Source organism: Lemur catta, chromosome 7 (assembly GCF_020740605.2).
Source record: "Lemur catta isolate mLemCat1 chromosome 7, mLemCat1.pri, whole genome shotgun sequence".
Classification (NCBI taxonomy): Eukaryota; Metazoa; Chordata; class Mammalia; order Primates; family Lemuridae; genus Lemur; species Lemur catta.
The window spans coordinates 11,483,833-11,511,720 of record NC_059134.1 but is presented as its reverse complement, the minus strand read 5'-3'; the positions used below and the strand labels follow the sequence as shown (position 1 = coordinate 11,511,720).

Sequence of the window (27,888 nt, the reverse complement as noted above, 5' to 3'; positions counted from 1 at the left end):
CGGCCCAGAGCCCTCACCCCACCCCCACCCGCACCCGCACTCCAGCCAGCCCCGGGCTAATGTACAGTTGGGGATGCAAAGCACCCCAAGTCTGTACCCCGGGCCTCGCGGCTGAGTCTCCTCACCGAGGCTGAGATCCAACGGGCACCAGGGCTGCAGGCCGCTTCCAAGGCCCCGCAAGGCCACCATGTTCCCCCAGGGCACCGGCTCGCCTCCGCGGACCTCAACTTTCAAAGCTCGCTCCCGCGCGCGCTCCGAGACGTTCCTGCGGGCCAATCACAATGTCCAGAGTTTCCCACAGACCAATCACCGCGCCGAATTGTTTTCATTCTATTAACCAATCAGCTGGGTCGTGCGCCACACGCGCAAAGAATGGGGCGGGCTGAGGACTAGGGGCTAAGAAAGGTTCGTCAAAGTGATTTTCCTCAGCTTTCGCGTTAAAGTAGGAGCCAGGAACCAAGCTAAAGCCTAATAGCGTCTTTCCCGCCTTGTTTTTCTTAAATGGGAGGAAATGTAAAGAGTATTTGAGACAGGGTACTTCCTGTAATAACTGTCACCTTTGCCCCCGTCAGGCGACATTTCGCGTGCGGGTCACAGGGCTACCTTCACCCGTCAGCACGCGAACGTTGTACATAACCGAATGTGGAAGGTAGCCCAACGTAGCTCGATACGGGAAAAGCAAACAAAAACATTCCAAGAAGACAGCTGCAGTTCTTTTGATTTTACGGGTCGTCTGGGCCCGGATTCTACCGGAAAGAGGTTACGGCTGCCATGTCTACTGAGGGAGAAACGGGCCTCCCGTGCACATGCGCAGTGAGCACACCTGGCGGCCGGGAGGCCGGAGCCAGAAAGAAACGTGCGCATGCGCGCGGCATATCCAGTGCATCCGGGCTGGAGCTCGCCTCCCCCCTCCCCCGCCCGGCGCCGCCGATGCACCTGGGTGCGTTACGCCGCCGGAGGCTGGGCAGCTGGCTGCGCTGTTCTGTGCCGGACCCCACCAGGTGGGCGCAAGCCACGCGCACCCGATTCTGCGCCACTGCCCTCCACAGCTTGCACCGCCAGCCCTCGCCCGCTCACTGCCACCGGCGGCTCGGGCGGCTCGGCGCGGCGCACTGCTCCTCGGTGCATTGCTGCTCGGGGCGCTGAAGCCCGCAGCCGCCTGCCTCCCCCGGCCCTGCCCCTCCCCCGTGGAGTGGGGCTGTCGGTCGTCGCCCACCGCCCGGCGGCAGCAGCGGAGCCCGGCTGCGGTGCGGCCGCCGAGCGCGCTCCCGCATCGGGCCCTCCGGCCTGCCTTCCCTTAGGGCAGCCCGCGCCCCGGTGGAAGGGAGCGGTCCCTACCGAGACCTGCCCGGTCCGGCGGTGAGATGAGCTTCTTCGGCTTCGGGCAGAGCGTGGAGGTGGAAATCCTTCTGAACGATGCGGAGAGTAGGAAGCGAGCCGAGCACAAGACGGAGGACGGGAAGAAGGAGAAATATTTCCTCTTCTACGACGGGGAGACGGTCTCCGGGAAGGTGAGCCTTGCGCTCAAGAACCCCAACAAGCGCCTGGAGCACCAGGGCATCAAGATCGAGTTCATCGGGCAGATCGGTGAGTCGACCCCCAGGACCTCTCTCCCCTAGCGCCGTCAGCCGGGCCAAGGCTGGGGGGCGGGCGGTGAGCAGCGTGATTCGGGGCCCAGCTCCAGCGAGGCCTGGCACAGTCGCTTGTCAATTGCAGCCTGAGGCCTGGGGCTCAGACACAAGTCCCGCTCCTGGGCGACTCCCCCTGCCTTACTGTCCTCCCTGCCAGAAGTGACAGGGCACTGCCAGGGAAGTGGGGAGACCGTGCGCAGGAGGGAGCGCCGTGCTGTGCCTAGTCGGACGCTGCCTCTGGGTACCCCTGTCATCTCTTCAGCATGCTCTCAGCTGTGCTTCTTGCCCCCAGGATTTCAACGTGAGGTGCTCCGCCATAGCTTGCAGGTGGATTTGTCAGGGGGGACCTCCCAATACTGGCCTTTCCATGGACTGGCCATCCACAGCTGTCGGACCCAAAGTTAAGCTGGTCCTGCGAGGCCACTTCCCTGCGCCTGCACCCACCCCCTTTGCTCTGTAGACGTGCTGTGTAAGAGGGAGCTCACCAGTACTCTCTAATCTCGCCTCAGCTCTAAACTACCTATGCTTGTGCATGCTTTGAGAAAGAAGACGTGTAATTTTCAGCCCCAGTCTGACTGCTTACCTAACCTGCATTTCTCAGACTTTTTTAAATTAGAATCTGAGTTTTCAGTTGTCTAATTTTCTCCTTAAAGACAAAGAATGATGTTTCTAAAACCGCAAGTAAGTGGTCAGAATTTCTCAATGCTCTGACAGTCTCCAAACATTATTAACCATGAGAACCAAACAGTAATAAAGCAGTATGAAAATTTGGGGAGCTGCCGGTCAAGACTGGATTGTCTCCAATTCTAAGACTATTTGGAGTCTTGTGTGTTATTAAAATGCTCAGGCACTTCTAAAACAAATTGTTTTTGTCATTAGGTCAGGAGTGGATTCACAGTAAATACTCTGGGTTGCAAACACCTCTGGTGGAGATTCCACACCCTTTACCACATACTGCCTGTATAACACTGTTTTTAGAGACTTCTTTGGGGAAGCTTGTTAAACTCCCCTGTCCTGAGGATTTAGGAAAGAATTTGTTCTCTTCTCTTTGTTGCTTTTTTCACAGAGCCAGGAAACACTGAGACACAGGTAGGAGGAACCCGGGCAAAAGGAGTCCTGGTGGCCAGGTTCTGCTGTCCACTGCTCAGCCTTAAGCATTTTGCCCTGGTATTTAAGAAAATGAGATCAGGTTGAACACTAAAGGAACCTTTTTTATGTTATTTTAAACTAAGAATATGAGAGACTTGGTACTGTACCAGAAGAGGAGCTGAAGAGTGAATTCATGCCTTCTACTTTCCTGCTTCTGTCTTTGATGGCAGGGTTTCTCAACAGCAGCACTGGTGACATTTGGGGCCTGATAATGCTTCGTTTTCACAGGGTGCTTAGCAGCATCCCTGGCCTCAACTGACCAGATACCAGTAGCATCTCCCACTTGCGACCACAAAAATGTCTTGCAATGCTGCCATATGTCCCCGGAGTGTAAAATCATCCCTAGTAAAGTACTGTATGCTAGATAGGATGAATCCAAAGCATTTTATGCTCAGCATAATATGAAATAGTCAAGAAATCTTTGCCTGTCATGGGATTAGAGTTAAAATTATTAAAAATAAAGAAATCCATGCCTACTGAGAAATGGTGTTTTTTAAATAGTAGTTTTAAAGTTATTGCGTTGATTTTTCGACTCCATAATGCCAGTGTAGACAGGCATGTTTAGTCCGTGTCTGTACCATCATTCCTAGATGGTGGTACCTTGCCAACATATGAAAGATGTTCCCCAGAATGTTCCCTGCCCCAGACAATATGAAATGAGCTGTTCTGAGAGGATTGGTGTCCAGGCCTCCCTCTGGTCTAAATGAAAGGTAGTTGAAGAGGCTACTTGCTATTCCTGCCCTGCCTGGTTTCTTGGCTAACTCTTTAATCCCAAGATATATATCATCCATGCTGAATTTTCTCAGAAACTTTTGTTGCTTCCACTAGTTACTCTTTCTGGGCCTCTATGCACTCTGGGCTGAATTGACCATGAGACTTTGGGGAAGTTAGGTCCCTCTCTGGGCCTCAGTGTTCTCAACTATCAAGCAAGGATAATAAAATCACCTGGTGAGAATGTTGGGCATGTCAGGATATCCTGATTCATGCCCCTTATAGAGGGTTCTTTTATAAAATTTTAGTAGTTGATATAGTGATGTTTCCGTTTCACAAATTCAGTTATCAATCACTGGCTTACTGCTCTTCCCCCATACCTCTTATACTCCAGCTGCACAATAAGATTGCCATGTTTGCTTACAGGGAGTGCATGTTTCAGCACCATGCCTTAAATCTCTTGCTTCAGCCACAGGGGCCAGGCACACCTGGTGCTGTGAATAGAGCCAATTCCAGTTGCATGCTTAAAGTATATAGCTCACCCTCAATTATCTGTGGTTGCATAACATAGTAAGAGAATAATACAGAATTCTGGACAATATGTTTCTTACTATTTGGTTTGGGGTTGTATTTCTTGATCAAGAACAAGGTGTTAAAATAACCTTTCTAGATATGTTCGGTGTGAAAGGGAGTTTGTATTCCTAAACTACATACATTGACAGATAAGTAAAGATGGTACCAGCCTATGTGGAGGCACAAAGTGACTTTTCTTAGGCTCTTAAATTCCTCCCATTTTATCCTCCTGGTTCCCCCAAAGAAGCAGGTTGTGAAGTATTTGTGTCATAAACCTAATAAACCTAAGACAGTCATTGTGAACTGACCTCAGGGCACCGAAGCGAGACTAGTGAGTAACTTTGTTGAAGTTGCGGTTGTGTGGTTTTCTCCTTCATTGCACTCTTTGACTATGTATGAAGTGGTGGAACTTGGGTCAGGTTCTGAGGTCTGGCTGTGACGTGTGGGGGTAAGAAAGTTGACATTGAGCTCGGTCCCCCTTCCTCGTTGGTTTGGAGGCAGACCGAGGTATGACCTTTGTCCCTTGTCCCGTCTCACTATAACTTGTTCTAGGAATCTCCTCTGCACCCGTGACTTCTGTGTCATCTTACTTTCTGATGACTCCCATGCTGTTTTTTTGTCCTGACTGGGATTCTCTTCTGAGTTTCACACCTGTCATTCCAGCTGCCTACTAGACATGTCCACTTGGATACCCAGTGGGTGCCTCAGAGACACATCCCAACAGAAACCCTGTCTCCTCTCTCTCTCTGCCCCAGCCCCAACCCCATCCCTGCTACTTCTCCTGATTTCTCCATTTTGGCCTATGTCACCTGGGTCCACTCAGCTTCTGAAATCTAGGAGTCAATCTCAGACTCTTCACTCCCCCTCCCATGCATCTGGTTGGCTTCTAAGTTTTGATCCTCTCTAATAGCTCTGTATTAGATCTTAAATATATCTTAAATCAGGGTCTCCTGTCCTCAATGCTACTGTCTATTATTTCTATGTGTAGTAGCCTCCTGACTAGTCTTCCTGCCTTTGTTTCCCTTTCCTTTCAAGTCATCTTCTGTAAGAATGAACTAGCTAAAAGGCAGTCCTAACATTATCAGTCCCCTCCTTAAAATTCTTCTCAACTCCCATTGTTTAAAGTGGAAAAACACATCCAAATCCTTCCAGAGTTGACCCCTGCCTCATCACCCCCTAGCCCTTCACCCAAATCACTTGTGGCTGCCTCAAAATATCCTATTTCTTCTAGAATCTTGGTATCTTCCCTTTGTATGGCAACATCTTTCTGCAAGATACTACCTCCCACCCAAGCTCTTACTCCTTCCTCAAAGCTGGCAAACACCCACACCCATCAGAAAGCCTTCCCTGACTTCCCCAGGCTAACCTGAGTGCTTCCTCTACTGACCTTCCGGAGGCCTCACTAATCCCTCTTCAAGCAGGATATGACAAATTTGTGACTCTTTTTTTTTTTTTTTTAAACTTGTCTGTCTTTCTCACTAAACTGAGAGCCCCTGAAAGCCAGGGACTGCCTTCAGTCCATCATTGGTGTAGAGGCTAATCTCGTCTTAGTGGCTAGATAGCATATAGAAGGTGCCCAATAAGTATTTGTTAACTAGGTACATTGGTCAGATCTAAGAATCGACAGGAGCTATTCTTGAGGTTTTTTTTTTCTCATCTGCTCCTAGATAACTGAGTTATTTTAATGAAAGAAAGGGAGAGTGCAGGTTTGCTTTGCTGGTTACCTTTGAGTGTCTGGGCTTCGTGCTCGTGCTTGTGGAGGAGGCATCAATGAGTGAGGTGCATCCCTTAGTAGAGGCTGCTGAAAACTTGCATGACTCACTGGCTGGTGTGCCCCTGTTGGAGCAGCACCCTCACGAGGGGCCTGGGATAGAGGAGTGTTGAAGCTGATGTCAGCTCACCTGCTCTTGCGTGTTCCTCTCATCACACTGTCCTATGCCAAGTTGAGGCTGATTTCTTCCTATATGTAAGAAAATAAGAGTTGTCAGACCTATGGTCCATCTAGTACTGCACCAGCTGCTCAGATGTTGCAGTTTGTATGTTGCCCCCTGAGGGTATAAGGTCTTATTTAGTCACTTATGTTGTGCATGTTTTTCTGTTACCCTCTGTAAGTTTTTAAGGCTGCACCAGGATCTTGCCTGCACCTAGTGTACTTTTTCTGATGACTTGGTTTGTGTGCTAACACTGCCAGCACAGGCGTGGTGAGGGCATCTCCTGGGCCAGGTCCGTAGGATAGACCTTGTCACCTCACAGCTAATGCCCACATCTTTAGAAAGATGCAGTAGTCTGTAAAGAGCACCGAGCAAAGAACTGTGTTTGTGAGAAGGAGGAGAGGCCATTGTGCAGCTGGATGCCTTTGGGGAACACTGGTAGAGGATGGAAGGCAGACTTGGGTCGCCTGGGAGACCAATGGGGTTAAAAAAAACCAAACGTAATTAGAAACTTGCAGAAGAGGGCAGACACGAACATCCCTGCACTCCAAAGCCAATAGACATTATCTAGAATTTTTTTTAAGTTTGTAATAAACCCATCAGTACCCCAATCACGCCTGTACTTATAAAAACCCCAGAGGCTTTCTATATTTCAATTCATTAACCCTTGAAATACTAAGTAAAAGGCACATTAAGATTAAATGAATTGATTCCCGCCTATTTACCAAGCTGCTAGCAGGGCTTGGAGCCAAGCCCCACCTGGCTGGGCACAGGTGGCCTGGAGATGTGAGTGCTCCTCAGGTTTACTGGGTGTGGGGTGCGGCTGGCACGACTCTTGCCTGGGTTGCCAGCCAACAAACAGTGGCTGGGAAAATGAGATGAAGAGGAGACTGTTTGGAGGGCTTTTTGCCCTTGCTGATTTATGTTTCTTCTAAGACCAGCATGAAGCCTGGATTAAACATAATCCTGTCCCTGCAGTGACCACTAGGGTGTCTGTCACGGGGTGATCTATAGTGCAAAACTGCCTCATTTACTTTCCAAAGTGGCAAATTCACTTCTCAACCGTTGGTGGCAAGTTTCACCATGAAAACATCCTGAGTACAAAAGTTATTTCCTCCTGTTGGACTGAGAAGGAAACTGAAGACAGGGTAGTTACCTTAACAAAAAACTTAGTTCCTACTTCTAGCCCAAAATGTCTGGTCTCTGAGGACTTTGGTGGTTGGGAAGAATGAGGGGTGACTTGTGGTTGCTTCTTTGGGATGGAATAGAGGTAGTTTACAGTCTCTTTAGGGCCCAAACCTCTTGTGAGAACAGCCTTAGAGTTTCCATTTCAATTTATGCAAGAGGAAACCAAACTTTTTGGCAAATAGGAAAGTACTATTGTTCTGCTCCTTTGCCCTACAATGTTTGCAGAAGCATTGCAAATGGCTTCTAAATTGTAGGTTAAAAAGGCCAGTCCAGCCTTGCTCAGACCACAACTGGCCACTCTTCCATGACATTTGAGGTGGGAGCTGATATTAATATGTGTCCTTCCCAGATGCTATGCAGGGAAGGACGTCTACCGCCTGTCCCTGCTGGGGCAGGTGGAACCTTCTGCACCGTTGCTAGGATCCACGAATGCTGGCAACCTGAGTGTTCTCTGCACCTTCTCTGTTTTGTTTATTTCTCATGTTGCCTTTGGGCTGTGTTCTCACATTTGTGTATTTTTCCATCCTTCTCTTCCCATCTTCCTCTTGACTCTGGAATTTCCCACTTAGAGCTCATGGACGTTGGGGTCTTGGCTCTGTCTGCTTCTATCCCCTAGAACTAATGGCGAGTCTAGTGCTTGGGAGCTGAGGCACTAGGTTCCCAAGTTAAGGGTTCAACTCCACATGGGAGCCAACACCACCAACCAGGGCTCATGTAGCAAGAGTAAGCAAAAGAGTCCTTGTCACTGGGACTGGCCACAGCTCTGTTCCCACCGCATTCCTGCACTTCCTTACTTTTATTGAGGGACACACTTACTGGATTGCTCACCTACACCGCCCCCTGCCCCTGTCACTTGGAATTGTCATTTCCCATTTAGTAGCTTTGTGGGTTATCACTGACTTCCCGGAGTGCTTCTCACTGCTGAAACCATTTGGTGTTTGGAAGAGAGGTAGATTGTTTGTCATAAAAGATTGATTGAAGTGTAACTACATAGGAAATCAGCCACAAACCATAACCACAGAATACATTGTGAACTCACGTGGAAGTGGCATCACTAGCGTGGGATTATCCACACTACTGCCATCTTCACGAGTTGGGTAAATCTTTTTTTTTTTTTTAATTTAAGTAGTGTTAGGGTCTTGCTCTTGTTCAGGCTGGTCTTGAACTCTTGGCCTCAAGAGATCCTCCTGCCTCAGCCTCCCAGTGTGCTAGGATTACAGGTGTGAGCCACCGTGCCTGGCTGAGTTGGGTAAATCTTACGACAGAGCCCACTCTCCTTCAGAAAGCTCCCCTGTCAAGGGCAGCTCCTAGACCAGCAAGGGGGTGGATTTTGCATTCAGACTAAAAAGAACCACCTAAAACCATTTTTCTCTTTCTGGAAATGATTCTTCCCCTAGGGCAGGGGTGAACACTGCATTGGCTCTGGGGAGGCAAGAGATCTGGTTTCTTGGGCCCAAGAAGGCTTTGATCCTAATCTGGGCTCAGATGTTGTGCTGTCCAGGGTGGACCCAGAGCTAATGCAGCTCTCCCCTACTGCCAATAATGCTTAGGTTATCACTGAGAGAGATCACCTCCTGTGTCCTAGAGATGCCCAGGACCAGGCCTAGTGGGCAGTTGTCCCAGAGACCCCTTTCCATGAACCAGTCTCTTTCTTCCCAAGCAGTAAACCACAGAAGCAGCAAGTGTACTCTGCCTGCTCTGTTTTCCCAGTTCAGCTGCCTTGCTTTCAGTTGCAGCCTAGCATAGGACTTGAACCCAGAAATACCTGAGGGGTGGTACTGTGATGTGGCCATGTATTAAGAGTCCATGTCTGCAGGGCCAGGTGCTAGGGAGTACCAGGGAGCTGGGGATATAGTCAAAATGGAAAAGAGAGACCATGTATATACGTACAACTTAATACTTAAGTAGCAGAGTACAGACAGACATAAAATAATGTAGGACAAATGGGTGGTGTGAACTTATCATAAAGAAATACCACAGCGTAGGCAACATAGCAAAGCCTTGTCTCTACAAAAATTTAAAAAATTAAAATTTTGCTGGGGCCTGGTGGTGCACACCTGTAGTCCCAGCTACTTGGGAGGCTGAGGCAGGAGGATCACTTGAACCCAGGAGTCGAGTCTGGGCAGGGTGTCTAGGCGGGAGTCAAGTCCGGGCAACAGAATAAGACCTTGTCTCTTAAAAAAAAAAAAAAAAGAAAGAAAGAAAACAAATGCCAGAACTGTTTCCTGAAGAGGACGAATTTAGAGCAATGCTTCTCAAAGTGTGGCACCAGCATGCGCTTGTTTACATTTCCTATTAGAAATGTAAATTCTCAGGCCCCACCCCAGACCTCCTGAATCAAAAATATCAGAGGTGGGGTTCAGCAGTCTGTGTTAACCGGCCCTCCAGGTGATTCTCATACGCACTGAAGTTTGAGAATCACTGACTTAGATGTAGGGAATAACGTTAAAATGTCCATGTCAGATTGGCCACATGCCTTCCTTTTTGAGTGACGGCAGAAGCTGGCAGCTATATTTATTGAGTTCTTGTTCCGTACTGTGTACTATCCTAAGTCCTTTGCCTACATTAGCTCTGCTACCTCTCGCACAGCCTTACGTAGTGGGTTGTGTTATTACCCTCATGATACCAGGTCATAGAAACAGACGCAGTCTAGAAGACCTGCTCTAGTCTCAGCGCTGCAACCAAGTCAGTGATGCCAAGCCAGTCATGCCACACTATGCCTCAGTTTCCTTACCTGTTAAATGGGGTGATAAGGCCTGTCCCAGCTGTCTCACCAGATTATAGGGATGATATGACTAAGTAAACTATACATATCCTTTCAAAGTTAGAAATGTTGAAAAGCTGTTTAAACAAATGTGGCATTTGTGACACTGGTGCTGTGACTTACTCCTTACTAAGAGATGCCATCCTAATGCCCTGGAGCACAGTCATATTGGGTTCTTTTTGTGCTGTGAGATTTCTCTACATAAAAGAGTCTTTGGAAAGGGAGTCAGCAAACCAAGGCTAGAGGGGTCTGTTTTGGGGAGAGGTCTTTCAGAAGAGAGGTGCCTCCAGCCTGGAGCCCCCTCCCCAGGCCCCGTGTAGCTCAGGATCTGATAGAGGAGGGCATTGCTATCTCTCCAGAACTCTACTACGACCGTGGGAACCACCATGAATTTGTGTCCCTGGTGAAGGACTTGGCCCGGCCTGGAGAGATCACCCAGTCGCAAGCCTTCGACTTTGAGTTTACCCACGTGGAGAAGCCGTATGAGTCCTACACAGGACAGAATGTGAAGCTACGGTAAGTTGTGCCTGCTACTTCCCCACTGTACCCCAAAACCTGCCCCACATGGACTAGGATCTGAGGTTGTCCCCATTTCTGAGGATCTTTGTATGGGTCTTCAGAAGGAAGAGTATTATGAGCTGTGGTGTGCTGGTAAAGGTTCAACTATGGGCTCTCTGGAAGGAAAGCTGCCTGGTTTGTAGAGTTTGTTAGTTTCTATAGTGTAACTATTCCCACCATGGCCAATTTCAAGCTACCAACCTGATGTCCCTAAGTGCAGAGGTGGGGGGGATGGGCAGGAGCTACCTTTACATAGCATTACCATCATATGGGGATACCAAATGTACATTCCCTCAAGAACAGAAAGCATTATAAAGCGTAGGAAAATAATTAGGAAGCAATGGGGTTTTAGTATGGATTACCTTTGTTTTTAACATAATTTATTTAATTGTAAGTTTATATAATTTAACTTTAAATAATTGCTGTGTTAAACAGCCAACTCATGAAATTCCTGAAAATTTAGCAGTTGCCTTTTGTAACCGAGTTGGCCCCAGCATACCCAACAACAGTGCGATCTCGAGCTCTGCAACTCAGCCTTCTCACCTGAAAAATGCGTAATAGATTTGGATTCTAATTCTAGATCTGTCCTCTACTTCTCCTGGGGTTGATAAGAAAATCAAATGTAACACAGTATGACAAGTTCTTAAAACATTAATGAACACATTATAAGTACATGGGATTGTTTCTACTGTTCTAGTCTTGGAAACTGAAGATAGAGGCTGGTGCCTGAGTCTCTGTGGTGAGAAAAATTCACAGCAGCTGTAGACTCTTAGATGCAGCCTCAAGATTATGTGATGGCATAAAGCAGACTCCTCTTTCACTTGGAATAGGTGATACTGTCTCATAAGATCAGCTTGTTTCATCACCTGAAGGCCTGAGTTTAGGTTTAGACTACAGCAAGACCTTTACCTCCCTTCTTTCTCCTGGTCTCCCCTCTTCCATCAGGAGAGCGTTTGTAGCCTCTTCTTTTTAAATCTTTGCAGAGAGGTCTAAGCAGTGACATTACCCCCAGTAAAGACAGTTTTATAATTGCACTCACAGAAGGCAGCAACAGTGAGGACTATCTAGTGGTCACTTAAGCTCAACTATGGGATTTATTAATCTTTGTTTTCCTTTTTGCAGTGGATTTGTTTTAAATGTTTTTATGTCAGAAAGAAAGGTGTTGAAAACTGTATAAGAGTTCCTCAAAAAATTAAACATAGAATTACCATATATGATCCAGCAATTCTACTTCTGGTTATATATCCAAAAGATTTCAAAGCAGGGTCTCAAACAGATGCTTGTACACCCATGTTCATAGCAGCATTATTTACAATAACCAAAGGTGAAAGCAACCTAAGTGTCCATCCATGGGTGAATGGGTAAACAAAATGTGATATATACATACAATGGACTATTATACAGCCTTAAAAAGGAAGGAAATGCTGTCACATGCTACAACATGGATGAGCCTTAAGGACATTATGCTGTGTGACATAAACCAGTCACAAAAGGACAAATGCTGTATGATTCCACTTATATGAGGTACCTAGAGTATTCAGATTCATAGGGACAGAAAGAGTGGAGGTTGCCAGCAGCTGGAGGAGGGGAAAATGGGGAGTTAGTGCTTAATGAGTACAGTTTCAGTTGGGGAGGATGGAGAAGTTCTGCAGGTGGATGGTGGTGATGGTTGCACAGCCATGTGAATGTAATTAATGCCACTGAACTGTACAGTAAAAGTGGTTAAAATGGTCAATTTTATGTTATGTGTATTTTACTACAATTAAAAAAAGAAAGAAAGGCATTACTGTCCAAATTAGGTGAAGATTTTAGGATTCATGTTGAGAAAGCAAGGAGGTAAAGATGGAAAAATTAGTTGAGGATAGTTTATTTTTTTTCTATTTTTGTTGTTCTTGTCATTGTTACTGTTGTTAGAGACAGGGTCTTACTCTGTTGCCCGGGCTGGAGTACTGTGGCATGATCATAGCTCACTGCAGCCTCAAACTCCTGGGTTCAAGCCATACTCCTGCCTTAGCCTCCCAAGTAGCTGGGACTACAGTCACGAACCACCACACCCAGCTAATTTATTTGTTTTAGAGATGGGGGTCTTACTATGTAGCCAGGCTGGTCTTCAATTCCTGGCCACAAGCAATCCTCCCACCTCGGACTCCCAAAGTGCTGGGATTACAGTCACGTACCGCCATACCTGGCTACTTTTTTATCCTCTAAATTTTTTGCAGAGATAACATCTCATCTGTTGCTCAGGCTGGTCTGGAACTCCTGGCCTCAAGCGATCCTCCTGCCTTGTCCTCCCAGAGTCCTGGGATTACAGCTGTGAGCCACTGCTCCCGGCCAAGGACAGATTATAGAAGATGTAAATTCCACAATAAGAACTTGTATCTTATTACACAGGTGGAGGGAAAACATGAAAAGCTTGTTTTGGCTTTTTTTAAAAATTTGTTTTTAGGCAGGGGAATGGTTCTTTTGGAAGATTAAAGTCAATATGTAGCATTTGATGGATGGGAAGAGTGTGGAGACAAACTGTCAGAAGGCCAGTAGGAGGTCCTCAGAGTTCTACTTTGGTGGGCACAATGGGAACAGGCAGAAGCAAAGAATTTGCCAATGAGTAGAGGCTGCAGCCGCGGAGGTGGAGAGAGGGCCATCAGGAGGAAGAAGTGTTTTGGAGATAGATGGTTCATCCTATTTTAGAGAGGAGGTCGAAGTGCTGGCAAAATAAAGAAGTGTAAAAATTCACCAGACAATTGGAAATGCAAACCTGGCACTGAGGACAGAGGGGAAACGTAGAAATGCACAATTGGGAATCATCTGCTCAGAGGTAATAAGTGATAGCGTATTTCAAGGAGAGGGGCGCAGGGGAGAAGAGCCAGGACCCGCTGGGGACCAGGAGGAGGAGGGGGGAGGAGGGGAATCAGGGTCATGGCCCATGCGGAGCCAAGGGAAGAGCGTTTCAAGGAGATGTTTCACACAACGCTGGCTTTGGCCACTGGGAGGCCACGGGTTCCCCTCAGGAGAGCAGTTTCTGTTGGGGCATGGAGAGAGAAGCAAGGGGCTGGGAGTAGTGGCTGGTGCAGGAGTGGCAGCAGTAATACAGGTCCTGTCTTGTGACAGTGGTCTCTGAAGAAAGAAAAGGGAAGGATGGGGTAGGTCAAGAGTGAAAGACCTGGAGAGGATTTGGGGGATTGACTTTGGACCTTTTTATAAGCTCAAAGGAAGAAGCCTTGAGCTAGAGAGAGATTAATGATTGGGAAAATCAGAAAAGTAGAAGGATCAAGATGCTGAACCAGGGCTCCCACAGTACAATCACTGGGAAGCTTTTAAAAATGCAAATGCCTGTGTCCCTCTCCTGAGCAATTACATGCCAGATGTGCCTAGGCAGCAGGAATTTTAGAGCCTCCGCTCCCAGGTGATTCTAATGTGCATCCATATCGAGAGTCCTTCTGCCAGATGGGGGAGAAGAAAAGGTCTTGAGAGTCAGAGGTGCCGTTGGGAAGAGGATGGGTGACGATGCAGAGACACGTTTAGGCCCTCAGTAAGCAGCAGCACAAAGCAGAGAAGGGAGAGAGTTGTAGATCTTGACTGGAAATGCCTTCATCTCAGAGTAAAGAGCAGTGTCTCCCACAGACAAGCCCCGAGAGCTTTAGAGCAATTAGAAAAATGTTAGGGACGGATGTCTTGGGCATTGAGATGGAAGTTACCGGCAGGGGCAGGAAGGATTGCAAGGAGTCAGTGCCACGTGGGGGATAGGTAGCCTAAATGTGTAGTTGATCTGGTTAGCATATCTTTTTAACTTTCTCCAGTAGTATGTGAGAGGTAGTGGGGATTATCCAAGTTTTATTGAGAAGGAAATATCATTAAAGGGCTTTCCCCCGTTGGGTATTAACACAGGGTTGAGTCAAGGGGACAAGGATACCAGGGAAGGCAGTGCTGAACTGACTGGCCACAAAGGTTGGGCTTGTTAAACCCTTCAGGAGTTGTGTGTCTGTTGTCTTTCTATTAGTAACTTGTCCCCTACCATGGCAATCTCGTCCCCAAGGAGCCTAGGTTCAGCCAGAGACTTGTTATTCAAACAGACCAGCTCCTCTCTGCATGTGCTGCACATAAGGTTTGCTCTTCCTGGAATGCTCTTTCTCTCTCCCACGGCACTGGGCCCACAGTGTCTGAATCAGCCCTTCCCATGTGTCCTAATTTTTTTGTTTATTTGCCCATTTCCCCCAGTGCATTGTAAGGCTATATCTGATTCATCCTATGCACAGTGCTTAGCTGGGTAAATGTTTGCTGAATGAATAGCTGACTTAATCTCTCCATTCTCCATTCTCCATTCTTCTCTTTTAACCATGAAAGACATAAGAAAGGTTTATTGATTAAATATTGTTAAATGAACAAGTGTACAAATATAAGAATATGAGGCATATCCCTGTGTCCCAAAGCCAGGAGTTAGCTGAAGAAATAAAACTCGTACACAAATACATGGTAGACAGTAGTAAGGGCTATGAAGGGCCTAAGGATAACACACTATTGGAGTACAGAGCAGAGAATCACTTTTACTTGGAGCAGGGTTCTTAATCCAGAGGCATGGGCTCCAAAAAGTGATTTGGAGGCAGCATCTTTGAACTCCCTACAGTTGTAGTTGCAATGTTTTGTGTATAGGTGCATATGTACATTTTTGTCCAGATGCGGGGTCTGTAAATTCTCAAAGGGATACAGAGCCCTAAAAGGTTAAGAACCTTGTGAGGGGTTTTCTCTCATGTGGACCATTTTAGTGCCTATAGCTAGGTAGCATCTGGAAACCAGGAGTATTTATTCATGACACTCCATCTCCTACAGCTATTTCCTTCGAGCCACCATCAGCCGCCGCCTCAATGATGTTGTCAAAGAGATGGACATTGTAGTTCACACACTCAGCACATACCCGGAGCTGAATTCCTCTATCAAGATGGAGGTTGGAATCGAAGACTGTCTGCACATTGAGTTTGAGTATAATAAATCCAAGTAAGTGTCCCGGGCCCTAAGGCTGTGGAATTATTGTTTAGTAAGGTTAAGAGAGGACTTGACCGGAATGCAAATTGTGGAGCCCCATGACTCAACTGCTTCATGGGCATATGCAGTGGGGAGAAGACCGCAGAAATAATATGGTGAATATGTGTGTTAGGATACCTACAGGTAGACTGACCAAGAAATAAAACTTCATTTGGTTAAGCAAAACTGTATTAAATTAAGGTGGTATGTTTAAGTTAAACATCCTTTGATGCCTTTTCATGTCAAGCTAAACTAACTTGAAGGTTATTCCGTTATCATTTGTTTCTTCCATATATGGTCTTTAGAAATCAAAATGAGGAAACCAAATACTGGCCATAGTTTGCTGCTTCCTCCCTAAACTAAAATAAATTGTAGCAAAGAATACCTGATGCATTTTTATAGAAGTCTTAAAATAACTTTAACTGGAAAGTTGGGAAAATGTGTGTCTTAAATGGTGTTTACTGTTAGAACCAAAATATTTAACTGCTTATAAATCACAAAACTTTCTGACAGTTTGACAGTTTCAAAAGTGTCTTTCTTTTGAATATGATACATTCCTGAAAATAAGTGGAAATCAAATATTCAAAAGTAAAAGGGGTGTTCTGAGAGATAAAACCCCACAAAGTCTCTCTAACGAGGGCGTTCACTGTGCTGTCCTCAGGCCCAGTGTCATCCAGAGGCTGGGGCAGTGGGAGCCGCACCAGATGGTTCACCTTTGAAAGGGGCTGGGAACATACTTGGTTCCTGGAACAGGAGTGAAGGAAAGGTGTGTTTTTTTCTGCTGCCACCTGGCCTAGAACCCAGAGGGCCCCAGTAAAATGACCACTGTGACCCAGAACCAGCCCTGCTTGGCCTGACCCGACCTGCAGAACAGAGGGTGGGGCAAGCTGGGAGGGTGCTGGTCTGGGCCTGGCATGGGAGCAGGCTCTTCCCCCTTCTCTTCTCAGCCTTGGGGCTGTGTGGTCCTGCCCAAGAAGGAGCCACCCAAAGTGACTGCCCTCTACTGACCCCACTACCTCGTGAGGGCAGAGGCTGGCATCAGAGCTCAACAGAGCTCAAAAACGCCACTGCCCCACAGTGCATGCCAGACCAGAGCTAGTGTGGAAAAGGCACTTTAGGGAGGCAGGGGTTGGACCTTCCAGATTGTTCCTCTCCTTGCACAACAGGGTACTCCGTGTGAAATTGCCCATTTTTGTATCCCAACCTGGGACTTGGAATCAGGTCAAGAAGTTGGGCTAAGGTTAGTAGATAGTAACGTTTTTGTACTTCAGTTTCTCATCTGACAAATGAGGGGCTTGGAGCCCAGAGAGCAGGCACTGATGTAGAGAATGATTTGCTCATCTTGCTCTACTGCTCCGGCCTGGCCTGTCTGGCCCAGAGCAGACAGACCTGTGTGATGTGAGCCATTGAGGCCCAGTTCCAAAAACACATATGGAGATTAGAGAGGAAGGGAGAGACTAGTTCCTGCATTTATGGGAGAATATCTAAAAAACAGGCTGGGCATGGTGGCTCACGCCTGTAATCCGAGCACTCTGGGAGGCCGAGGCAGGAGGATCGCTTGAGCTCAGGAGTTCGAAACCAGCCTGTGCAAGAGCAAGACCCCATCTCTACTAAAAATGGGAAAAATTAGCTGGGCAACTAAAAACAGAAACAAACAAAAAAAATTAGCTGGGTGTGGTGGCAAGTGCCTGTAGTCTCAGCTACTCGAGAGGCTGAGGCAGGAGGATCGCTTGCGCCCAGCCCAGGAGTTTGAGGTTGCTGTGAGCTAGGCTGATGCCATGGCACTCTATCTCCAGCAACAGAGTGAGACTCTGTCAGTCAATCAGCCAGTCAATCAATAAATACATACAAATACAAAAGGTTAAAAAGGAAGCTACATGCTGAGGAGAGAGACCAGATGAACAAACATCAACAAGTGAGGCATCATGTAGGAAAGACGTCATTTGCGTTGGATGTGGAAGAGTGGAAGGGATGGAAGTCACTTAAATCCAAGTAAAGACACATCTGAAACCCATTCCACCACAGCACCGCGGGTGGGAAGATGGGCGAGTGTGCACTGGAGCTTTAACTTTAACCAACATGTTATGGCCATGGTAGTGCACTTTACTGAAACAAAAAGGGCCAGCCACTGCTCCAACAGCTTACTTCCTTTACTTTCTGTTTCCCAGATACCACTTGAAAGATGTCATTGTAGGGAAGATATACTTCCTGCTGGTGAGAATCAAAATCAAGCACATGGAGATAGACATCATCAAGCGGGAAACGACGGGCACAGGCCCCAATGTGTACCACGAGAATGACACGATAGCCAAGTACGAGATCATGGACGGGGCGCCGGTGCGAGGTGAGCCTCCTGGCCGAGGCCCCAGCCACACCTTTTTTTCCAGGCCCTGCACAGAATTTTAGAGGAGCATGAGGGATCTCACTGTCAAAGTAAGATGTCCTGTTAACCTGTAATTTCTTAATCTCTCATTATGGACTATGGGTGCCAATAAGGAGGAAAAGGAAGGCTGAGTATGCAGAACTTCAGGCTCCTACCTCATCTTCACCCAGAAAAATTCCATTTTGACCTCATTTACATATTGGGCTTGTACTTGAGATTCAATCTCACTGGGCATGCTGGCTCACACCTGTAATCCTAGCACTTTGGGAGGCTGAGGCAGAAGGATCGCTTGAGGCCAGGAGTTCAAGACTAGCCTGAGCAATGTAGTGAGACCCCATCTCTACAAAAAATGGAAGAATTAGCTGGATGTGGTGGCATGAGTAGGCCCAGCTACTCGGGAGGCTGGGGCTGGAGGATCCCTTGAGCTCAGAACTTGGAGGTTGCGATGGGCTATGGTGACACCACTGCACTCTACCCTGGCAACAGATTGAGACCCTGTCTCTACAGAAGAAAAGGATTTAATCTCAAATTTAATCTCAAGAGTTATGTCTGTTAAAAAACAAAAAATGTTTGAATAGTACTGGTTTAGCATATATAGTTTGAACATTTTACTACTTTTTCCTTATTGACATTCTTTGGGGCTAAGGAATGAGTAGTCATTTTTGTTACTTAGTTACTTTAGCTCTGGTAAAATTATTTGCTCTCTCAATTCATTCAGCAACTATGAAAGAGGACTACTAGATACTCTGGCCAGTATTACCAGGTTCTGCAGCTAGCACTGGGAACTCAATGGAAGCAGTCCTCTTCCACCCCCCTGGAGCTAACATTGCATCCAGGATGAGTGGAGTTGAGAGCAGTTTGTTATTTAGCGCATCTGTGTGACTATTTGGAAGGAGCAGCAATTTACATTCTTCACTGGCTCTGTAGCAACCGGTGATGAAGAATGTCTCTTTTCACTTTGAAGTGATTGGTGCTCCCAAGGTGTTCTTCCGTCTGTTCCCACAGTCTGTTCCATGTGGAAGAAGGAGTGTCACAGTGGGGACACCAGGGACGCTCTGAGCAGATTCCTGGGTGTCACCATGTGAGGCCCTTGGAAGGCTGGGGCCAGGTTTTCCCAACTCTCTGATGTCCCATTTTTTCACCAGCTGTACAAGTAGAACCAACGGTCATTTTTTCTCTAATGAAATGGGGCACTGAGAAACAATACAAAACAGCAGATAATTAAAAGATCATTTATATTTAGCTTTAGACTACATTATAGCTTTGGCCTTTCCCAGTAGAATTACTGCTCTAAGTTTGTTCCACTTATACTAGGAAAGACAGGATGTTACAGCTGGAAGGGGCCTAAAATATTACACAGCCTGATTCTGTAATCTTCCACATGAGGAAGTCAGGGTCCAGAGAAAGCAACAGACTCACTCCCAGAAGTCACACAACTGGTTAAGGGAGAACAGGGGCCAAAATGAGGATCTCGTTTTCCAGACCACCACACCACCTGCCAATCCATATTAGAGTAGGGATGTATTTTGGGGGCATACACTAATTGGGATGGAGGGCGGTGGCATTGAAACTGGTAGGAGACATGACGAGTTAGCTAGTCTTTGCTGCCTCTTGAAAGCCCAATAAGTAGACACACTGCATGTAATCAACAGATGTTTAATAATAATATCTCCGTGCCATTCCCACTCATCTGCTCCTCCTTGCTCTCTGTTTCGGAGAGGACATTCAGAAGCTGCAACAAGACCTGGAATGGAATTGGAGAGTCAACATTTTTGCTTTAGCAAACTGCTGGGCAACATAGTGCAACTTCCCCAAAGCATTTGCTTGAGTGTTCCTTGCCACACTCAGGGTCGGATCTCTGCTGTTGCCAGAGATTGACTTGGTGTTAAGGCCAAGTGGGTCACTTTGCTCTTAGCTCTGATTCCTGCCTTACTTCACCCCTTACAGGAGAGTCCATTCCGATCCGGCTCTTCCTAGCGGGGTATGAGCTCACGCCCACCATGCGGGACATCAACAAGAAGTTCTCCGTGCGCTATTACCTCAACCTGGTGCTGATAGACGAGGAGGAGCGGCGCTACTTCAAGCAGCAGGTGAGGCACAGGCATCTTCTCTGGGCTCCTGGATGCTGTAGGGACAGAATAGGGAGGCCGACATTCCTGTGGAAGCAGAATGGTACAGGAGAGAGAGTTTCTAAGGCTCTAGGCCACTTGTTACTGTACCAAGAGGTGAAAACATTAGATTGCCCAGCATCCCACAGCAAGAGTGAATATCCCCACTTGATACCTGGAGTTTGCTGTCTCAGGCCTAATTTCTGCGACACCTGCTCTTCTGGCCCACACCAGGGACCGGGAGATACCGGCAGCTGCTGCCTTTGATAGAGATGAGCAGATGACACTTTTGCCCAAGATTCCCCAGGACAAAGCTGGGAGCCCCTGGGATGCCCATTCCCGCATCTCCCTCTCAGTGTCATGTTGCCCCCTCTCCCAATTCTACAGGAAGTGGTGTTATGGCGGAAAGGTGACATCGTACGGAAGAGCATGTCCCACCAGGCAGCCATCGCCTCCCAGCGCTTCGAGGGCACAACCTCCCTGGGTGAGGTGCGGACCCCCAGCCAGCTGTCTGACAACAACTGCAGGCAGTAGGCCCCCCAGGGCCAAGAAGTTGCTGGGCTTCCACCATGGCACCCCCATCCACCAAACACCAGCGGCGGGTTGGGGGGAGGGCCACGTGAGGCTCAGCCGACCCGTTACTTGCAACCTGAAAACAAATCATGTTTTTGACTTAAATTGTTTTTTCTGAAGAACCTAAGGGGCTTGGGTTGGGAAGCAGTCTCCTTGGGATTCTGTGGCTGATGTGGGGATAGGGAGAGGTAGCATCCTGGAAGCTAGTCTCTCTTGAAGGGGAAAAAGAGCCTTCTGTTGCAGCCCTTCTTGCTGGGCTGCTCGTGTCTTACAGGAGAGCAGACGGCACACACTCTTGGCTCTGGGCTCTCTGAGCTTCCTGGAATGTAGGACCTGAGCGTGTCCCTGGGATTCTGAGCTGCCAACAAGGCCTGGGTGGTCTTGTCTTGTACTCCCCTCTGCTGTCCTTGAGGTAGTGGCAGGAGTTGGGCCTGCCTCATCCTAAATGGCAGGAGTAAGACTCAAGATCAGGAAGCTACCTCTTTGGGAGTCTTGGATGTGGTGCTCTGAAGTTTCCATAGGCCACCTTCTTCCTGGCCTCTCACTGCTGGGACCCAGATACTTCCCTGCTCTGTATTCTCTGGATTGTCAGTAACATCCTGGAAGAGAAGCCTGTGGAAGGGCCTTGGGCACAGAGAAGCCCATGCACGGTCAGTATCATGCGTGGATGGCAGCAGTGTTGAACCCAGGAGGCTGACCCCGGCCCTCTGAAGAAGATCAACGCATGGCAGTTGTCTGCCTTCACCATGTGACTCCACTGGCCACCCTGAGGTCTGGGTTGTTCTAGGGTGTTGCTCTATGTACCCCAACAAGCCCTCAGCAAGAGGGGTCTGTTTCCTTTAAGAAGAGATCCCAGGAAGGGGCCTTGACCCCTTTGCCTCCCTGAGAGTGGACCTCGTCTCTCCTTGCCCTTAACTTAGTTTCTGGGAATCAGGGCTTGGTTTTAAACACTTGGAAATTTTGTTCTTACTACCGCCCCGAGCCCCTTCAGCCCCCTCCCTATGTGTTAAGGGCAGACGGTGAGGGCCTCAGCAGAAGACTCTGCTACCACAACTTGAGAATAATTCTGCTTGCCAAATTACGTCCTCATCCTCGCCAACTGACTGACCCAGGTTTAGGACCATTGGTATTTTTTGTTTAAAAACATATATATAAAAACTCTCGTGGATATTCTTGTTATGCTAGAGAAGAGGGCAGTTCTCCCTCTTGCTCTGTGCTCAGGCCTGTAGTAGGAAAGGTGTTTATTGTCCTTTTCTGCCTCATCTGGAAATGACAGGAATTACTCTCCTATTGGCCTCCCTTCCTTTTATAGGAAGACCAAGCAGACCCCGCCCTAGCCAACTAATACAATATTTGGCCGTCTGGATTCTTAGTAATTTGGAAGGTAGAGGCGCTGGTTCCTCTGTCACTTTTCAGTTAGCGTGGGAAATGGGTCTCCTCTTTTCTTTAGAAGTCTGCAGTCTTAAACCTTTGACTGGGCAGGGTTCATGGATCAGAGCCGAGACTGGAGGGGAAGGCATTTGGGGTGATGTGTAGTTGACTGGGGGCAGAACTGAGGAAGGTAAGGCGGTTTCCCCCGTGCTAGACCCCGAGTTCAGGTGCGACACACAATCCTCATGGAACAGGATCACCCATCCAGCTGCCCTTGGATTGTCAAGGTTGGGGCTTAAGTGTATGAGGGAGGCAGGTTCTGGGTTCTTTGCCTTTTTCAGAGCATGAGATTAGGCTCTGATGTGCCTCCTTTTAATAGCTGGTATTCTAACTAGAAGCATTTGTCAGTTCCTCGGCCTCCCAACTGACAACACAAATTCATTTTCCAACTTTCCTAACATCTTAAACCTTTCTTCTGGGAGAACTAGAAGATAGAATTTGCTTTGATTCTCTCAGGCGCTGCGCACAAGCCAGGTCTTCTGTTTTCTTTTACACTCCCCCCATTCTCACCTTCTCTGTCCAACTGTGAAAGTGAGGGGAGGCTCCTGTCCCCACCCCCAAGGTCCCCAAACCTGGGAGTGCATAGGTACTAAACCAAGCAGTGCAACTTGTAATTAAGCAGCTGCAGTGTTTACATGTTTCTTAACGTGTCGTCTTTTCAATGGCTGTATTTTCAAAGAACACTTGTTTAAATGGTCTCTGATTAAAGGAAGCCCCTGTGGCTTTGGGGGCTTTGTGCCCCTGGTCCACCAGGTTCTGTGGTCTCCATCTACATCACACCACCTCTGATGTCAGGAAAAGATAGACACCCGCCCTGACTCCCAGCACAGCACCTGCACTCTCAGTGTTCAGTCCCTGGTGAACAATGAGGACTTTATTAACCACCTGTTTTAGCCATGTACATGGCTGAGAAATGAATTCAGGTTTCACCCCTATCTGCTAACTTGTCCTGAAACTGCTCATAGGATGGTTTAAACCTCTGTGAGACCCAGATGACTTCAGGGGTAGGTGAGAGAGGCTGGTGTAGTAAGACTCAGTGTTACCAGAGTGAGTCTCAGCCCTACATCCTGCTACGTATGGAACAAGAGAGAAAGAGCCCTGCATCTTGTGGTGTGGCGGCAGGAGCCAGCCCAGTGGAAGACATCTGTGGTGGTGTATTCCACTGCACCCAATGCGGTTTTAGAAGAAACGCTTTCAACTTTGATGTTAATGTTTTATTGAGAAAAGTATACAAACCCACCTATGTACACAAGGCCAGGTAAATATAACAAACAAGCCGCCTTACACCTTCTTTTGTCTTAAAAAAGCTTGACTTCTTTGGAGTAATGTCTTGCCCATTCCAGCATCAATGTCTCAGTTAACTTGGTTCCTTTTCCTCCAGGCTCAAAATAAAATCAAACTCTTCTACCAAAAAGGGGAAAAAGGAAGAGAAGGGAGAATTAGGTCTCACATCTCCTCTTGAACAGGGAAGTTATGCCAGGCACAGGTACTTTACATGTCACCGAGGCAGGCAGTCAATCCTTCAAAACCTATGGGAGCTTCTTACCAAGTGCCAGGCACTGTTGAGTACTGGGTACACAGTAAGGGGTAACTTGTCCCTCCCGTTATGGTTGTGAAGATACTGACTCAGGTTAAAATACCATGCTCATATTTAGTCAGCTAGTAAATGGGAATTCATGCGGTCATTCTCGTGTGTGGATGATAAGGTAAAGGATGCATTCTTACCTTGGGTCAAGGGCTGAATTGAGAGTCTCTGGCGAGTGAAAAGAGCCATATTTTTTAAGGGGCCACCAGTAGCTTTGTGAGCTTGATGATAAGTTTTGAGCTCAGCCAAGGGGATGAAACGCTTCATCATCCGAACAAACTGTACATCCACCTAAGTGACAACAGCATACACGACAGAAAGACATGTCCAGCCAGACTCTGCCCACTGGGTTTTTAACTGCTTGCAGGAGGTTCCTGTGCAGGGTTGCCAGTGTTCTATTCTTACCTCCAAAGTTAGTGTAACCTCATCTGAGTAAGAGCTGGGCATTATACCTTGACCTTAAACCACCCCAGACCCTCCACCTCCCTTTGTCCATCCTTCCCCTCTCATGAAATGGGAAGAACAGTCTTACCATGGACCATTTGGGGTTATCCTCTTTGCTGGATGGATCATAATGGGGATTGTTTTTCTCAAACTGTGTGTGATCTGGGTAAGCCTCCTTCACAATCTGAAACCAAAACCCAAGTCTCCAATCATGTGCCTACACAGTCAGCTCCACAGCCAATCTTTAATCCACCTCTAACTTTAATTTCTTACCCTGCACATTCTTACCCATCTGCCTTGCTATAGAGCCAGTGAGGGCTCAGATACATAGATATATGGAAATAATACACAGTCTAAGGCAAGCACAATTAGGAAATCAAACCTGTTTTTTCAAGTCTTAGGAAGCACATTCTAAAACTAAACAGTAAAGGTTATTACTAGTACCACTGTTTTTTTCTGCCTGTATAGTTAATTTTATCCTGAAAATTCTCAGCTTGTTAGAACTACCATCAGGCCTGTTTTTGCATGAGACCAAGGCTTAGAGGTGGAGATAAGTCTGTGCTGGCTGGACCTGAAATGAAGGCCTGCTTTGTTCGAGTCCTTGTTGTATAGGAAGGGACCAGGGCAGTTTTTCCCTGGTCCTACAGTGGGGTACAAGGAGGGGAGTACTTCCTTTTTGTTACCTACTTAAGCTGTACCACTTTTTATCTACATGAGTCAGTCTCTAGAGAGAAAGGGATTCAGATCAAAACCTGTGTAACTAACCTTCATAAGTCCTGCGATGCCTGGCTCTTTGCAGTTGCTATGGTAGAAGAAAGCTTCTTCTTCCAGCTTCATGGCCCTAAGGAAGTTCCGAGCCTATCCCAGAGGAAAAGAAACAGGAATGATCCTCCTCACCAGCTGGAGAGTACTAGCCTCTCAGTGGAAATCAAGTCTGCTTTCATTAGATGGGTTTTCTTTTTTGCAGCTTCTCTTCAATTCATAAGACAGTTGTTCCCCTTTTCCAAAATACCCATGCTTGTACCAGGACACTGGCCAGAACACAGCCCAACTGCAAATTTCATGTAATCCGAGTAATTAAGATTTTTTTTTAATACATGTTCAGGTTTAGATTCTGGGAAAAGGCAATCTTGGCCAAGAGGTTCCACTATTAAATAAGTCATAAGGAGGAGGCAGGCATAACCCTTGGGTCTCGGGAGTCCTGTTCCTAACCCTCTTACCTGGTAGTTGCGAACACCATCCCAGCATGTTGTCTGCTTAGGCTGTGCTTTGAGATCCTCAATGCCAAACTAGGCAGGAAGAAATAAAGTCATTCATGAAACAATCCTTAGCCAGTTGGTAAGCACATATGGAAGCAGACAATTCCCTCCCCTACACTGAGGTGCTACTGAGTACAGTGGAAATATGTGTAGTTCACTGGGAAGCAGCTCCACCGAGCCATTTCTGTTGGGTGGATACAAGTAAGCCTTGTTATTTTACTATCCTTGCCAATTAAGAGGATTAGTTGAATGGATAATACAGATTGATAAAGTAATCTTCTGGTTACATGCTTTTCATTTGTTAAAGCACTGTATATTTCTTCTGTAGTATTTCTACTTATATTTTCCCCAGGCTATGTTAAAATTGGTTTATATTCATTCCCTTAATGTATGCCAACCATTGGCAGGGAGACACCTAGAAGCATGTAAAGTGTTAAGAGAAAGGCAACCTAAGATCGAGATTGGCAAATTATCAGGCCAAATCTAGCCCCATGCCTGATTTCGCAAATAAAGTTTTACTTGAACACAACCACACCTGTTTGTTAACATACTGCCTATGGTCACTTTCTTGCTACAAGAGCAGCGTTGCAACAGAGAGTGTAAGACCCACAAGCCTACAATATTTACTGTCTGGCCCTTTGAAGAACAAGTTTGCTGACCCTTGCTGTAGATAGAGGATTCACAAAACAGATAGTTGATTGTAATACATCCTGCTGATTTTAGTCATTTTTACCTTTTCCCCACCCTTCAAAGATAAGAAGCTGGTGTTGGAACCCTATGGTGTTCCATATTCACTTATTTAAAAAAATAGCATGAAGGGACTAGAGACGGGTACATGGTCTCACCTTCATATCTACACCTTTCTCTAATCGGCTTTCTGGCTCTGACTTCATCAACCAGTAGCTGCTTAGCTTCTTCACAGAGTTTTTAGAGGCTGAAGTCTTCTGAGGGCTGGAGTTCTCTACTTTAGCTGATACCTCACCAGCATCCTCAGTTTTGGTACGTTTTCCCGATAGCCCCTTCTTGTCTGCAATAGGAGAAGCAAAAAGAAAAGATCTATCATGCTTGCTGAGAAGTAATGTTCCACTGTGGAAAAAGCTTATGTTTTAGAGTCAGACCTGGACCCAAATCCTGGATTCATCAATTACTAGTTATATGTAGTACCTTAATCTTATCTTAAAGAAATTTCAGTTTCTTATTTATAAAAATTGGACAAGAATGCCTACCTTACAGGAGATCTTCTGGATTATTCAGTGGGATAAGAACAACGTACAGGTTTGTTTAGGACTAAAGGGCCTGCCAGTAGGCAATAAATACTTCCTTCCCTCACTCTCTTCTATGCCTTTGCTCAGGCTGTTTTCTCCAGTGAGCAAACTGAGCACCTTCTTGGAGCTGTTGAAGATTAAGTGAGATAATATAAACAAAGGGCTTAGACAATGCTTGGCGTTATAGTAAGTGCCAACATCAATTGTCATTAAATATTATTTATGGATGTCTAATGCTCTGAACCCACCATACCTTGCTAGTGGAATTTCCTAATGGTTCCCTAAGAGTTAACATGTACACTGCAGCACCATGTGTTGTTAAATAACTACAGTGTGCTATAGTCAATCTGGAACTCTTGCCATTCCCAAAAGAGGTTTCTCTACCTTCCAGCGCTTTGTTCTTGCTCTGCATCTACTTAGAATGCCATACATCCTTGTGAATATAAAAATGACATCACTTTTTCTGAATACTAAAGCTTTGCCTGCGGAAAACCTTCCCATTCTTCAAGGCTAGACTCAAATCCCACGTCCTTCTCAAGGCCTTCCCTGTGATTACTACCTCCTCTTGTACCCGTTAACAATCCAGTTTCCTGTACCCTGTCACTTAAATCTGTTTGCACTTACCCTGAGAGCAAGGAAACCTTACCTTAGCACATGCCACCCTGTACTGCAAATATTCTTTGTGCTTAACAGCTATTGCTTGAATGAACAAACAAGCAGAAGAGACTCTGAGTAAAAGCTTGGTGGTAAAAGTAAAAAATGATGGAATAAGAAACAAATCATGAAGGATTCTCCCCACAAGCACAGAGTAGAAAATTAATAGTATTAAACAGGCCCTAGAGAAATGTTCTTATGGGGCTGCCTTTGTGCAGCCTATAGGTGCAGCTCACCTGGGCCAGCAGCCCCAGCCAGCCTCTTCTGGGGTCTCGGCATGGTGTTCCAGCAAGGGGCGGAAGAGCACAGGATTCTGGAATCAACAGAGCGATAACGAGGAGCAAAGGTGCTACCCCCAAAAAACCTACGCAGAGCAAGATGGAGGCAATGAGACGAAGCCTAGAAAGCCTCAGACTTTTGCAAAGTACAGAGACGACTGTGCTTAGGCCCCTCAAATCTTCCCCGCCGTTATCTACGCCATTTCCATCTCGCACAACCGTCCCCCAAACTCTCCTCGGTTTGTTCCGGAGCCTCCTCTCATCCGCTCGCCACACAGGCCTCGCCCCTCCGCCCCTCCGAAGCGACAGCGGCCTGCAGCGCTGGGTTGAAGACGGGCCTCTGGCGCGCCTGCCCCGGTGGTCTCTGGGAGTTGTAGTCCCGGCGCC

At 47.0% G+C, this 27,888-nt stretch overlaps 3 protein-coding genes across 8 annotated transcripts in view; 1 reads left to right on the top strand and 2 right to left on the bottom strand.

The window, feature by feature from the left end:
* The window catches only part of NCAPD3 (non-SMC condensin II complex subunit D3), a 72,272-nt gene extending 72,013 nt beyond the window's left edge, over window positions 1–259 (bottom strand). For 4 of the 5 annotated variants that reach the window (XM_045555643.1, XM_045555640.1, XM_045555641.1 and 1 more), the window contains exon 1: window positions 126–216. In XM_045555643.1, the coding sequence (XP_045411599.1) occupies window positions 126–189 (64 nt within the window). In that variant the 5' untranslated portion in view covers window positions 190–216. Of the gene's footprint in view, window positions 1–125 lie in introns of all 5 variants that reach the window. The other variant, XM_045555639.1, reaches the window with a different exon arrangement.
* A 602-nt stretch (window positions 260–861) lies between these two features.
* On the top strand, window positions 862–25,833 carry VPS26B (VPS26, retromer complex component B). Its single transcript, XM_045555636.1, has 6 exons — window positions 862–1,587; window positions 10,307–10,463; window positions 15,330–15,494; window positions 17,690–17,865; window positions 19,852–19,994; window positions 20,400–25,833. The coding sequence occupies exons 1-6, from the start codon at window positions 1,365–1,367 to the stop codon at window positions 20,544–20,546; spliced, it is 1,011 nt and encodes a 336-aa protein (XP_045411592.1). The 5' UTR covers window positions 862–1,364; the 3' UTR covers window positions 20,547–25,833.
* THYN1 (thymocyte nuclear protein 1) lies at window positions 19,545–27,850 on the bottom strand. Of its 2 annotated transcripts, XM_045555637.1 has the most exons (8): window positions 27,460–27,850; window positions 26,150–26,331; window positions 25,266–25,334; window positions 24,811–24,903; window positions 24,134–24,229; window positions 23,742–23,892; window positions 19,944–20,060; window positions 19,545–19,648 (listed from the first exon to the last, which is right to left on the bottom strand). In XM_045555637.1, the coding sequence occupies exons 1-7, from the start codon at window positions 27,500–27,502 to the stop codon at window positions 19,984–19,986; spliced, it is 711 nt and encodes a 236-aa protein (XP_045411593.1). In that variant the 5' UTR covers window positions 27,503–27,850; the 3' UTR covers window positions 19,545–19,648; window positions 19,944–19,983. The 2 variants fall into 2 exon arrangements, with proteins under 2 accessions (XP_045411593.1, XP_045411594.1); XM_045555638.1 differs by lacking the exons at window positions 19,545–19,648; window positions 19,944–20,060 and adding an exon at window positions 23,216–23,420 and having other exon boundaries at window positions 27,460–27,848.
* Window positions 27,851–27,888: the final 38 nt, after the last annotated feature.

Bases quoted from the DNA above. Each gene is read 5' to 3' on its own strand.
- VPS26B (XM_045555636.1), top strand. From the start codon at position 1,365: ATGAGCTTCTTCGGCTTCGGGCAGAGCGTGGAGGTGGAAATCCTTCTG. The intron at 10,464-15,329 runs GTAAGTTGTGCC...CATCTCCTACAG, and splicing joins GGACAGAATGTGAAGCTACG to CTATTTCCTTCGAGCCACCA. The intron at 17,866-19,851 runs GTGAGCCTCCTG...CACCCCTTACAG, and splicing joins GGACGGGGCGCCGGTGCGAG to GAGAGTCCATTCCGATCCGG.
- THYN1 (XM_045555637.1), bottom strand. From the start codon at position 27,502: ATGCCGAGACCCCAGAAGAGGCTGGCTGGGGCTGCTGGCCCAG. The intron at 25,335-26,149 runs GTGAGACCATGT...CTTCCTGCCTAG, and splicing joins AGAAAGGTGTAGATATGAAG to TTTGGCATTGAGGATCTCAA. The intron at 24,904-25,265 runs GTAAGAGGGTTA...CCTCTGGGATAG, and splicing joins ATGGTGTTCGCAACTACCAG to GCTCGGAACTTCCTTAGGGC.